Consider the following 15055-nt stretch of genomic DNA (forward strand, 5'->3'; position numbering starts at 1 on the left):
GACAAATGATTTTTCTTTCATTAACTAAGTTTGAACTTTTAGTAAGTATGTGATGTGGATTTAAATTAAACATCAAATAAGTTAGATTATTATCTAATTTGGGGTACTGTCTCACCACTAATAGCCAGTGTAAACAAAACTTTCCGATAGCGGTTATTTCCATCCTTGATTGTATCTACTCCTTTCCTCATTAGCCATCAAATCAAATGTACATTATAGTGCTATCTTTTATCTTAATTTATTCCTACTGATACACATAAACTACCATGTCTTCCTCACTTCAACTAAGGCTTAATCCATATCTTGATAGGTGTCGCTTCTAAAATTACTTCGTGTATTGCAATGTTCACCTTGCTAACAATGAAAAATTGTAGTCAAGGCAGTACAGTAAATGAAATATCCTAAATTGCCCAACACATGAGATAGTCTTTTGCAATTTATTGTATAAAAGTTATTTTAACTTAATATATTGTACAATTGATGTCAAAAGATTGTCTTTTGTACATGAATGCTAGATTTAGTGAAGTAATGTACCTATTTCTAGTTCGTTAATGCTAGCGCTATTTCCTTTTATTTATGATTCCTATTTGTACATTACCTAACATGTAAGTCTTCCTTCCTAATGTAGTCATTTTCTAACCACTTACGAAAGCACGAAAAAAGCCCCATTTTTTTTTATATTCCAGAATTATCCCTCATCATATCCGCTGACAGTTACTAGCACCAGTGAGTAAAAAGTTACTGACGATTTACTCATAGCTTGTTTCTTTTCATCATACCCGACGACTGAGAGGAATACGTTGCTTCTTTCTCACTTGTTCCTCCTTACTAATTGCTCTATTCAATTCTAATCCCTCTTCTATCCACATGTTGATAATTTTCTCATGTGAAAAATTGACAATATACTGTTATACAGTTTCGAACATATATATATATGATTGCAAATTTATGATGTTTTGATACAAAAGAGAAATTAATCTTGTTTTTGGGGAAAAAAAATGGCTGTGCGCATTTGCTTGTATGAAATACGGAATTTCCTTAATAAGGGTTAATTTGAGAGCCTATTATCTACTTAAATTTCAATAGAATTTTTTTTTGTGATGTTAAAAAAATCGCATGGATTTTATTGAAAACATATAGCCATTACTATATTGTATATAGCAGTAAATCTTTATTTAATTTTATGATTGACAATTAATCTCCTAGTAAACTTTTTGATGATGGGTAAATCATATCAGTACTTCTAATACTTATTAAAGATTTCTCTATAAGATTTAATGGATTACTTTCTATCATTTCATAAATCTCTGTAATAATTTTTTTTCCCCAATACACGTTATCTTTGCTGATGTCAACAGAAAATCTATATATAACCTATGTTATATGGCCAGTTTGGTTGGAACGGTAAATACAAATTTAGTTTCTTATAATTTTTGAAAGTGAGTAGTCTAATTCTTAAAAAGCTAGTCATGTTATCGAATACATTATAAGTACATTTTAAAAATGATTTTGGACATTTTAATCGGCCTCAATATTTAAAAATTTCGTTTATAGATATCTTGTTCCAATAGGGCAATTTATTTCTAATCCTAGCAAATATGCACATATCATGTGTATGTAAAAAACCAACGTCTACAAGATTTCACGGAATTGTCTTATTGTGAAACATTTGAATTATTAATGAATTAAAAAAGAGAGAGAGAGAAAAGATTATCAACACAATATAAAGAGATCGGAGCGTATATGTGGAAAGTGACTAGTATTTTCAGATTTGAACCTATTTTCATAGGATTGTTTATAAGATAGAAACATTCAAGTTTTAAAATTGAAGCATGTGAGAGATAAAATATAATATCAAGTAACAACTTTGTCCATTGATTGAATATCTACAAAAAAAAAAAAAAACTAATTAACTATATTTTTGGCTCTCTCGTTAGCGCTGTCTCTTATCCTACTAGGTCTTCCTAATGGCATATTTTTTCAAGAATTCAGTTTCACAAATAAGATAAGAAGATTTTAAAAACAATCTAAAGACCGAATAAATAATTATTCATGATTTGATAATTGCATCATTTACATGTCAGCTCTAAATCTTAATTTGGGTAAAAATTTGCTTGAAATAATATGGTAGAAAACAAAGTGCGACTTGAAGAACATGATTAGGTGTGGATTTTTATACCTGTTCAACCAAAGTGCAACTCGAAGGACATAGTTAGGAGTGGATTCATACGCCTCTCCATTCTATTTTACAAATATTGGAACATGTGCACTGCACATTGGTCAGCATCTTGCAATTTTAATGGACAAATGGGTCTTAGTTAAGTTTGAATCATTATTTTGTTTGACTGTACTCCATGCTCAATAGACAATCCTTTGGAAACATGAAACGGATGCATTAATAGAGTACACATTTTTACGCATTAATAGAGTACAAATTTTTACTCTGATTGGTTTAAAGACGATAAACTAGATATAAAAGGGTTTATCTACAAATCCCAAAATGTGAAGACATAAAACATACTGTTAGTCAGTACAAAAAGGTAAATGAAAAGTCAAGATTTATAAGCATGATATCTTTTTGAAATTACGTTGACCAAATATTAGAAGAGACGACAGTAGAGATGTGGGTTCATTTCTTTATAAACTCCTTACGGCAACTATTGTCGGTGTCTTGAGATTACTATCATTGATTTTGTCATATCTTGATTTGGGCGTTTTCAAAGAAACAGTTGCTTGCCTAGATCCTAGCTAGAGTTGGCATGAAACAAGGGTGGAAGGGAAAGTTACTGTTAAGAACTAGGAAATGAGTACATATTAAAGTAGTAGTGTAGGCACTGCCAACCTATGCTATGTTAATATTTATAATCTTAGACTTTATTCCCATCTCTTTTGTGGAAAAATTCTAAAATGGAACTAAAAATATTGGAGAAAAAGGAAGGGGAAATGGGGTTGAATATCTGTTGACCTTCAACAGAGCTATGCTTGCTGAGCAATCTTGGAGAATAGCTTCATGTCCCAATGCTTAATGTAGCGGAAAGGGCATCGAGCGTGTTTAGAATGGCAAAGTCTTCTATGGCCAGAGATTTCATTTCTCCCTTTGTTAGGTGGAGGGTTGGAAATGGAAGGCAGATTCGAATCAAAGCAGACAGTTGGCTTCAAGGGGGTCTTGTTTATGGACCAGTTAAGAAGGATGATCTTGATTTTGTTTCTGAGTTAGTTAATTTGATCTGTTGAATTGCCAAGTGATCAATGGTTGAGATGGCACGAGATGGACGTAAACTTGTCCAAAATTGACCACTGAAAGCTAAGTATACGGACTATTATTATTTCAGATTAACTCAGCAATTAATTCATATTAGATAGCAAAACCGACGGCTCTGGCATTTATGAAAGATTTGACCGGTCCTACATATAAAATACTTTATTCAAGTCAAATCTCAAGGAATTTTTTCTCTTCATTAAGGGAAATTCCTCTTTATTTTTATAAATTAAGCATTTACAAAACTTAGGGCAATGATATTTCTGGGTCGCTATAGGGAGAAGTGATTTGATTGGTTAGCGGAGAAAACGGTGCTTTATTGTTTCAAGGAGATGGTTTATTTGAAAAATGTTGGAAACACCTCCCAATTGGAAACACTTGTGGAAGGGTAGATAGATAGGAATGAAGGTGCCCATAGCTAAACATGCATTGTTCCAGGACAACCTTGTTGGTTTAGTTATTAGATTGACTCACTAGTTTATTTTTAAGATCTATCATCATTTGCACTAATTGTTCCATACCAACCAAGAAAAGGAATAATAGGTAAGAGGGTCGCTATTCTAATTCCGTCTCCAATTCCGCTTCTATTTCTCTTTATGTTATTATGTTAGTGAACTTTAGTTCGTCATCATATTTTCATTTTAATTAAATTTAGCTATTCTTTTTGGATAATTTTATTGTAGCTCGGGTACTACTATCTTTTAGTCTTAATTTTTTTCTAATTTAATACTAACATAAAATAAACTGTTTTGCATTTTGGAACCGAAAAATAGCTTTATTTTCTATTATTCGAATGAAAAATTCACAACCATGATACATATTGTTTCAATTCGGTTTATTAAAGTCTGTATGTCGTTGTATTCTTTCCTGATCTTAAGTAATATGCTTCAAAATTAATTAGTGTCTCTTTTCGACATAAGTTACACTTTTTAGAGAAATAATATGATCACTTGTATAGAAATTGTATCTTGACATAATATGACTATTTATTCAAACAATATGTGCTTTAATTTACTTTGAAATGGCCAAGTATCATTAAAAGACGTGAATCCCTTGGTGGCAATCTGCTATAGCACTAGAAACGCAAAGTCAACTAGTCAAGTCCAAATCAGACCCAAAATAAACTACTCAAGTCCAAACTAGTCAATCCTAGCAAAGCAGGGCCAAGCTAATTTTCTCTGTATCGTTCCCAGCAAAGCAGCAAGTAAATCCCAGCTATGACCAAAAAAAAAAAAAAAAATCCCAGAAAAGCAGCAAGTAAATGTGTAACACAACAATATATGCTTTACGTATTTAGATACTAACAGTATACAAGAATGCATCGTCGACATTTTTACTGTTCATCAAAGAATTTTCTTTTTTAAAAAGTACTTACATAACTGTTTCTAGCTCTTTGAAGTCTTTGGAATGCTTGACATAAAATATTCGGTTATCTCTTATAAGAGAGTGATGCGTAAAAAGATTTGAAGGAAGTTTGAATTAAACTAAGTCCTCATTTATCTAATTAATATCTAACTATTATCTCCCATGTACAGTCTTCTAGTCGCCACAGTGGGTAATTGCTTAAACCCCCTTGAACTTTAGCCCCTTGGACAATAGCTCTACACTTCGGAAAATATCATATTACCTTCCTTAACTTTAGCACTGCTACCAGTACCATACAAACTTTGAAAAGGTATAGATTACTAACCTCACTTTCATTTTGTTTCAGCAATTACTTCTTCTGTTTGCGGGGCCGTCTAATTTGACTAGAATTACATATACTACATGGTTTATGAAGTAATGAAAATAGATCATGAAGCATGATTAACAAAATTAGTTGAGAAAATCAGTAAAGAAAAATGAGTTAGTCTATTTTAGGTACCCCTAACGGCTATGCAGACTGAAAAGCTAATGGATGCAACGTAAATTAAAAGTTCTCTTGAGGGGGTAGAAAAGGTTGTTGGGTTTTGCGCAACAATGCCAAAGTTCAAGATGCAAACTAAAGATATGACATCAATATAAACGCATATCATGTTACATAAGATCGAGCACTTAATTGTATAAAAATATAAAGATTTAAATTTATAATGCTTTTATTTGAATATCTGTTTAATTGATAGAAAAGATCATTTCAAATTAAAAAGAACATGTAGAAGGAATATATGCATTTGAAATTATTTAAACATCATCTCTAATAGATTTGAATCATTTGATTAGCAAATATATTTTTGTCCATGTAAATTTGAAAAAATAAATAAATTTCTACAATTTATGTTGTCTTATCTAATTACAGCATCAAACTGACATTATAATCAATCAAGTTTCAAATCCGTGCAATCACGCACGTCAACTATATGTTGATTAAGAAGATGTCGCACCTTAAATGATTTATGCACAAGAATCTTCTTTTGGTAAGGCTTCCACGTCCTTCCACTCCAAATGGGCATTTCACGCTCCCATTTTGGGACGTAGTAAACATATGGTCTATTTGTGCAAGATACATCGGTGAAGCTTCTCATTGACGGCCATATGTGGACCGGGCAGATTTGCAAAGACTCCAGCTCGTTTAGGCCCTCACCATTAGTAAGTACACTGCACTCTCCGATTGACAAGTTCTCCAGGTTCAAGGATGATAACCCATCTATTTTTGCCAGAGATTCGCAGTCAAAAACCGCCAAGGACTTAAATGAATCCAAAGGACCCACAACTTGTATCTCAACTAGGGCCGGACAATGTTCCACGAGCACTTGCTGTAGCTTCCTTAATTCCGAAGGAATGGTTAATTTTTGAAGGAGTTCAGAACTGCTAACTATTAAATTCTCCAGTCGTGGAAGTCCATGTGGAATGTCTTCCATTTCACAACAATATAAATTTAAAGTCAACAAATTTCTCCAACTCCTGCTGGAGGACGGAAGCTGCTCGAGAGGTGTTAGGTTTAGGCCATACAACTCAAGTGCTTCCAGATCAGGAAGAGAAGCAAATTTTGAAGGAGCATAGACATATAGCAGATTCAAATACAACCTTTTCAGTTTAGATAGCTTCCCAATCCCCCTGATATTGCATGCTGTTCTAAGGTTTGATTTGTCTGTATCAAGAGAGCCATCACTTAATTGTAGTTCAACCAAATTGGTAAGGTTCGACAGATTAGGGACTGAGATCAATGATTGAGATCTAAGAGCAAGATAGGTCAGACTTGAGGGAAGCTCCGGCAATTCTTGAATCGCATTACAATTCCATAAATTGAGTGTTTGGAGGTGATGAAGCTTCTTGATTGTCCTTGGAATTCCACAAATATAGGTATCCTCAAAATTTAGATTTCTTAAATAAGACAATTCTCCAATTCCATCAGGAATTTCAATTCCAATTTCACCATACCCACAGAGATCCAGCTCTTCAAGATTTTTCAACGTGCTAATGTCACTAGGTAACTGCCAAATAGGACAGTATGAAGATGGGTGATGCGAGAATCCATCGTATGTTGCCCACTTTAAAAGGAAGTCGAGAAGTTTCATTGTCCCTAGAAGCTCATCAAGATCGTTCAACATGCTAGTGACCCAGGAAAACTCTAAATGATGCGATTGGTCTCTTGACAAACGCAATACACGTAATGATTTCAAATTTCCAATGAAGTTTGGAAGTTTGACAATGTTCGTACCTGATAAGTATAACTCTGTCAATGAGATTAAATTGCCAAGTGAGCTTGGAAGTTCTCTTAATCCTGCGCATCCTGACAAGGACAAGTGCTTAAGCTTCTCTAACGCCCCCACTTCTTCAGGCAAATTGGTAAAATTATTGCACATTTCGATATTTAACTCAACCAACGACTGTAGATTTCCAATGAAGCTTTCAATTCTCTTTAGATTATGGCAATGTGCAAGAGTCAACCTCTCTAAAGCCGAGCATCTGGAGATGTTTGGGATTGTTGTTATGCCAGAACACGAAGTAATAGAGAGAACTTTCAAATTCTGCGACCTCTGTGAAAGTAAATGACATGTCAAGTGTAAGAATCATCACATAATACACCCAAGAACTATCAAACTATAATTAAAATATGTAATTTACCTTGATCAAGTCCCATGCTTTTGAATCATTCTTGAAGTTAAGATCATGAAGTTTACAAACAACAAGATGATCCAAATACAAATTCGCTGCCCTAAAATTTATCACAATAGGAGAATCCCAAGAAAACCATCTCAAATTCGAACTGCACCTTGTAAAGTCCCCAACATAAGTTCCCCGATTTAACTTGAGGCATCTCAGGTTTTGTAACCTTTCAAACTCTTCATTGGTGATCTCTATGTTGTTAGGTGGTCTAACTATCTGTAGCATTTGAACATTATCCTTCCTCTGCAAGTGAAATTTTGGAATGATGTGACAAAATTTGTTAACATCCAACCACTATGTCTTACAACTTGGGACAGGAAAAAAAATGAAGAAGATCCTAAACAAAAAAGGAATTCTAAATCTCAGGATAAACAACTTCTATATGAAGATGAGATGTTTCCTACTTACCTCCTCAGTTCTTATGATTTTCAAGGACTCTTCTACAATCCACAACCTACTTTGCTTTCCAAGGCAATCTTTACTTTTGTCGCGGACAATTTGCCTTCCTAGTGCTATTAGCTGATCATGCATCCAAAACTCTTCACCCTCCAATATCTTTATTAAGCACCTCTCCGTAAGGACTTTAATTCCTCCTTTGGGATAACAATGACAAATGTCCCACACGTAACTTGCATCGGTCTTCTTCTCTTTGAAAAAGAAGCATGCTATATCGAGAAAAATTTCTTGCTGATGTGAGGTTAGTTTATCATAGCTAATCATCAACTTCTCTAGAACAGCTTCCTCAGGTACTTTCCTTAACTTGTCCAAAGTCTCTTCCCAGTGATCTTTGTTTTTTATCTCCTTAAGTGACGAACCTACCACTTCAAGAGCCAATGGAAGCCCTCCCATAAATGAGACAATTTTACTTGAAAGCCCATACAAATCATTTGAAGGGAAGTCTCTACCAAAGGCATGTTGACAAAAAAGCTGAAGTGCAGGCCCATTATCCATCTTTTGCATCTCATACTGTAGAATTTCACCTTTAAATCCCTCAACTTTCAGAATGGTTGTGTCTCTTGTTGTAATGATTATCCTGGATCCTGAATGTAATTTGGAAATTCCTATTAGTTTCTTAATGTGCTCTTTGTTATCAACATCATCCAGAACCACAAGGACCTTCTTGTTGACAAGTATTTCTCCAATCCTCTTCATTCCTTTTGCACTATCCTCGACCTTTTCCATAGATCCAAAGCCAATGTCAGATAGTAATTTTTTCTGCAACTTGACAATGCCCTCCTCAGTTGATGACCTTTCTCGAACATTCTCAAGGAAGCTACAAAACTTTCCAAAGTGGGAAGACAATTGATTGAAAACAAGCTTGGCAATAGTTGTTTTACCAATGCCTCCCATTCCAAAAATTCCAATGAGATGCACATCAAGATTGCTGACATCTAACGACTTTTTCAAGTGTTCTACTCGATCATCAAGTCCAACTAAATGTTTGGTCATTGTTTCTTGTTTTGTCTCAAGCTTCTCCAAAACCATTCCAACAACCAAATTGACAATTTCTGCTGGGCTGCCATGTACAAAAGCACTTTCATAAGTTCATTAGTTGACTAGATTAATTACATACCCACGCATCATTCATGGGATTGTCAAAACCTTCACTGGAAATGATTGAAGTACATCACGAAAGATATATAAATACACTGAAAAATCAGTATAGGCTAATTAAGTAGAACTCACATATATTATCACAAAAATTTCTGACTATAGTATTTACATGACGGCCAGAATTACAAGTGCCAGCTTCAAAAGCAAAATTTCGGCAATTGTAGCTAAGCCTAGAAGAAGTTTCAGCACTTGCAATGGGAGAATCATGAACCGAGATAGGTAGACAATTACAAAGTCATCTATTAAATACTGTAGCTTTGGTGAAGAAAAATAAAACTCCGAAACTTGTAACTATTTCCCAGCGCCTGCATATTGCTACCGTAGCATTTTATTGCTTAACTTTTGCATGTAAGTCTTCTATGGATCTGATTATATCAAATACAATAGCATTTAAAGACCCATGTCACATTAAAATTTGTTCAAAAAGGAAAATAAAGAGACAACTCCCATGGAATTAAATTGGGGTTCGGAATGAAGATATATGTGTGAATTAGACGCATAGCACAGGCTCTATTCTCCACAGCATCAAGCGTGGACTTCCTTATAAAAATAAAAGCAAAATGGAGAGGCCCTGTCAGTTTGCTTTCCAAACACTCCCATCTTTTGGTTAAAAACAAAAAATTCTCAAGCGGCCTACATAACCCAAAAGCATGAGAGATTACCAACCCTGAAAAATGGTGCGAAAACAGCTTATTTGCATTGGAGAAGCTAATGAGCAGCCACATGCTATGATAATGCATACTAACCCTATGTTAGATTTAAGTTGACACCAGATGCGATCTCTCTCTCTCTCTCTCTCTCTCTCTCTCTGTGCATCTTTTCCCTGTAGATGGAAAATAGAAACTATATTCTTCCCACGAGGGTAAATAGATTTTTTGGGTCAAAATTAGTGAGAATGCAGAGCAAAATCTGAAGTTGAGTTTCGTAATCATCCCAAATAATAAATGCAAATGGGTGCTCTTGAAATTTCGTAGCCTTAGAAGATGGTGAAGAGGAAAAAATGGTTAAAGGAATACGTAGGTCCATGTCATTGAAGTTATTGAAAGAGAGCAACAACTGGAGGTAGATTTCAATATTTTCCGCTATAAAATAATTAGGTAGGGATCTTGAAAGAGTTTTACCTTGATTTCACATTCAACCCCTTGATTTTGCCTACAGCTGCAAGAGCCACTCTCCATGCCTTGACTTCATCAGGAAACTTCTTCGCGTGTTTTCGTAAAGCCTTTTCATATTGTGGAGTCTTAAGTTTAACATCGTCAGGTTCCACATCGAAAAAAATAGGAAGGATGCTTTTTTTACCCTTTGACTTGGACACGTTGTCTGCTATGTGCTTGAGCTCCCAAAGGCACCATTTACTGGAAGCATAAGTCCGAGAGAAGATGGGAATGTACATTTTGGAGCTATTGATAGCATGTTGAAGGCTCCCACTTATCACATCACCGATGCGAAGTTCCTCATCATCCCTAAATACGCGAACCCCAGCTTCTACCAAGCTGTGGTAGAGAAAGTCTGTGAATCCAGCACGAGTGTCAGGTCCTCTGAAACTCAAGAACACTTGGTATTCGCCTCCTAATACTTGTGCAGCATCACTACTTGTTCGAGCCTCTGAGTTTGCCATTGCTAGGGAGCTTATTACTTCCAGAAATCTCTCTCTTCCCTAAGAAAAAAGGTTGGTGTGGCATGGGCTAGCTAAAAAACGACTGAGGTTTTGGATATGAACGGGGGGTGCTGTGAACGCCAATACCTTAAATACTTGGCCGGCTTGTCTATTTCCCAGCTAATGCTCTAAATTAGCAAGTAAACGCAGGGAAGGCGTCCAAGACCTTTTAACAAGTTTCGAAATTTTTAATGACTTATGGGAGACCGTTCAAGCCAATAAGTTCTTTTTCTTTTTTCCTTTGGAATAAAGACATCGGTCATTTAACTATTGCAAAATGTTGAATCAAGTATGGTTCTTTTCTTGTGCAACTGGACTTTTAAAACTTGTTTGAGTTGGCCATTCCCTTAAAATTATAAACGGAGAAAAATCTAGAGGAGAAGGGGTAGAATGGTGCAGAGAGAGAGAGAGAGAGAGCACGTGGGGACAGTGCAGCTGCATGAATGGTGCCGCATGTTCAGCACATACACTGCAAGCCGCGTGAACATGCCATGTCGTTTGGTCCCCCTAAAGTGAAAGGATCATTGTCTTTCTTTTTTAATTTAGTTTTTGATGGATATAAAAGGCAATGTGCATCAACGGCAGGGAAGAAAAAGATGGTCATGTGCTATTTTTGGGTGGTTCTTAATGTTGATAGGAATACGGCTTCGAATTGAGTAGAACAATGAAGTCGAACTTTAGAGTAATCAAGTCAGGTTTTGAGGCGTAATATCATTTTTTTTTAAGGATTTATTTGTCCCACAAAGTTGCTAATGGTCACAGGCAAATTTTCTCGAGGATACAACAAAATCTCAAATGAGAATACTTTTAGATAGAATTCTAATATTTCTCCGATCTCTGGAAAACAATTCAAAACAATGGCTGTATAATCTTTGAAAGAAGACGAAAAATGGAAGAAGATTTATGTTTAATCCCAAAACAAACGTATTTATCTTTGTCTTTCGAAATAGAGACAACTCTTCAAAATGTTGCAAAAAGAACAAAGGCAACCTTTCGGAAATGTTGCAAAATGAACAAGACGCCTCAAAGGTTACGTTGAAAGATATAAAAATTCGGAATTAAATGAATGATAAATAATAAATAATCGTAACTTTTCAGTGAGCAGTCCTTGTTTTAACAAGATTTATAGTTAATTTTTATATAAATAAATCCGAATTTTTCAATAAATAAAAATAATGATCATCCGTTAATACTAAATCTTGTCCACGTGCACACTCACATCTTTTCGATGCGGGACAAAGCAACTCTTCATTTGTTTTATAAACAAACTACCAGCACTTAATTTGACTGCTAACATTGTGAGGCACCGAATGAAATATGAAGTTGCCAAAATACATAGGAATTGGTTTAATCAGATGATAATGTTACCAATACAGAAGGAATCAACGATTCTTTTCATCCAATAATCAAGTTCAGCTTCCAATAGGTCCTATCATGGGTCTTTTTTCCTTTTTGCAATGTATTACAAAGTAGACGCTAAAGAGGGTCACTTGGCACTCCAAAGTTTTTAAAATGTGAATGATTTCCTCGACTTAGAAAAAAAAAATCATCGTCGATGTGACCATGTCCAAGTTCATTCAATCACAAATATTAAGAATAATAACACATGACTAATGAGTCATGTGTTATTATCCTTGACAACAACAAATCTGATCTCAATTATTTAATTTAAATATAAGAAATATATCGAAAAAACAAAAAACAAATCACCATAAAGTCCGCACAAATCATTTAGTGTCGTCTGGTGGAGAGCACAGACTGAGCCCACCACCCCAAAAATCCAGACAAACTCAGCATGCATTCCAGCTAATCGCCAATTCATTTGGGAAAACCCAATTTTTCCCATGAAAGCAACAGAAACGAGACAAGGGACAAAAAGAAAAAGGAAAAAAATGCACAGAGCAGCCCCATTGGCTGGCCCTGATTATTGCGTCTCCGAAGCAAATGCACCATTGATGATGTTCACTGTTCATTAAGATGACGTGCTCGTCCACGAGCTCGACGAGCTCGTCTCTCTCCCTGAATTCGTTCTCTTCCTCCTCCTCCACGCCTCACTCCCTCCCTGTCAAGGCCACCCCACTGCAGCACGAGATTGAGTCGTCATTGTTGTCCGCGCCGGCTCGTGGTTGGTTCGATTGATAATTGTTATACCGACAATAATTGAAGGGCCTAATTAAGCATTTTATAACAATTCAGGACTTCCAATACTTTCGTCTCCTTTGATGCATATGAGAAGGCTCTACAGTTAACTTATACAAGGCCAACAGTCCGTGCAATGCATGGCATTATTTTTAACTCTCCCAATTTTCTTTTCATTTCTTTTCTCTTTTCCCTCTTTTAATTCTAGACCTTCTATGTTTGTGGGTATGTAGTAAGATCGAGGTCACTTGGAAGCATGACCCTCCACGTCTAGGGGCAGTCGCATCGAGAGCTCAATTGAAGTGGAGGAGACGCCAAAGCTTGTTAGAAAGGAAGCTTGGGTGGGGGCGGGGTGTTAATGTTTGGGATTTGGTCACAATTTCACTGGGTATTGGAGTGAAGCAAAAAATCATATTGTAATCTTGTAAACGAGACTATTAAAAAATTCAATTTAAAAAGTTAAATAAATAGGTAGAGGGAGAGACCACATGTACATAATATATATATAAGTATTGAAGTATCAAATGAAAAAGTAAACGATCAATATAAATTAGCATGAAGATGACACATTAAGTAGAGTATCTATGAATTGATCATTTGTAGATCTTTTATGATCTTGAAGATAACACGTCAAGCAAAGTATCTATGAGATAATTATTTGAAGATCTATTCTACACTACAACTATTGTGATATTTTATCTTTTGATTTGATATGTCAATAATAAGACTCATTTTCAAGCGATACGGGATAATATTTCAATAGAAACGACACGTAAAAACACTACATGAAATAAATGTTTGAATTGAACAAAACAAAAGAAATATATGTTCGAAAATCATTTTGCTTCCAAAGTAATTTCATAAGATTTGGAAGCCCTTCTCTTCCTACTTTAGTCAAGTTTTGAGATGATGCGATCTTCTAGCCGCCCCCTCCCCCAAAAAAAAAAAAAAGAAAAAAAAAAGAAAAAGAGATGATGCAATCAGAAGGAGAAACGGTTCCACTTGCAGTGAAAAGTTAATAGGCTGCTTTAATCGAACTGTCAATTAATTGACTTCAGCTTCGTCGTACCATGATCCGGCACACCAAACAGTCTAACACGCGTTTCAGGATTCAAAAAATGAAGAAGATGACTATACGGTGGGTGGTTCGAGGCATTTCCATACAAATATTGTATGTTAGTTTGGGGGAAATGGGAACAACCAGTCAAGGAACGACTATTGTCATTATTTAATTGTACTACTTTTGTGTTAGAAGATGGTGCTCATCTGTTTAGCTTGATGAATATTTAATTAAGGAACAATATTCTCTAAGTCATTGTGTCGACCGCCATCGATATCTGCTATCTCCTTTAGAATCTTTTCTTGTCGTAATGGTCTGACATGCCAACTAATCCGGCAATAATTCTTTTAAGTTCATGCATCGCACCAAAGTGGAATATACTGCTTAAGTAAGATCGATGATTACTTTAAATGAAATACCCCATACATTTCAACAAATTCAAAAAAAATTAGGCTTCTTGAAAGACCATAAAGGCAAATTCACTACTATTCAGATAAATCTTCGATTTTTTCTCCTTTGGCTTGATAAAATATGTGCAAACCCAGAGACCTAGGGTTGCATTTCCTGGAAATGACCCGAGGTCCCACCTTCTTAGAATTATAGACAGCATTCTACATACGTCTCTATAGATAAACAACCTCATGAGTACCCATCGTTGACTCTAGTTTTTGCAGAGGACATCAAGGTGATAGAGGGAAGGAAAATAAGAATTAGACAACTAAAAAATGTATTATCCTAGTCAACTACGATACATAATTAAGTCATACAAACTCGACAATTTTTTTTTTCATGGTAAAATTATTTTTAAGATAACAGGATATCAGTTGAAGGTATTATATTATCAAATTAATATAAATTGGTAATGCACATGATTAGCTGAGCCAATTAAACTGCTTGTTGCAATCTCGTTTCAGACCCAAGAATGAGTTGAAAATCGCTGTTACATCACTAGAGCGTAGGGACAATCGGCTGAGGAAGAGAGATTTGCGAACGTTGATTAGTGGGTGCCAGACAACAATGACCCTATGGTGAGTGAGACCAAAAAAGAAAAGTCTCTCTCTCTCTATAGAAAAAGGTGGGTCTGGGTCTGTGGGGCTGGAACTAAATGGAGGTTTTCAATATAGACTAATAATGTGCCACCTCGCCAGCAAAAAAAATATGAGTTTTCAAATTCGTGTTTCCTTAGAGAATAGAGTGCCAGCGTAGCCCGGATCTAGGTGCCCTCCGGCAATAGGCAGCG

General features: G+C 35.5%; 1 protein-coding gene across 2 annotated transcripts; it reads right to left on the reverse strand.

Annotated features, from left to right (window-relative positions):
* Positions 1-4915: 4915 nt before the first annotated feature.
* LOC104440077 (TMV resistance protein N-like) lies at positions 4916-10621 on the reverse strand. 2 transcript variants are annotated; one of them, XM_039308105.1, is made up of 4 exons: positions 10081-10621; positions 7754-8861; positions 7304-7588; positions 4916-7215 (listed from the first exon to the last, which is right to left on the reverse strand). In XM_039308105.1, exons 1-4 carry the CDS (start codon positions 10575-10577, stop codon positions 5554-5556), a joined length of 3552 nt encoding a protein of 1183 aa, XP_039164039.1. In that variant the 5' UTR covers positions 10578-10621; the 3' UTR covers positions 4916-5553. The 2 variants fall into 2 exon arrangements, with proteins under 2 accessions (XP_039164039.1, XP_039164040.1); XM_039308106.1 differs by having other exon boundaries at positions 7048-7215; positions 7452-7588.
* Positions 10622-15055: the final 4434 nt, after the last annotated feature.

This window comes from Eucalyptus grandis, chromosome 3 (genome assembly GCF_016545825.1).
Source record: "Eucalyptus grandis isolate ANBG69807.140 chromosome 3, ASM1654582v1, whole genome shotgun sequence".
NCBI lineage: Eukaryota > Viridiplantae > Streptophyta > Magnoliopsida > Myrtales > Myrtaceae > Eucalyptus > Eucalyptus grandis.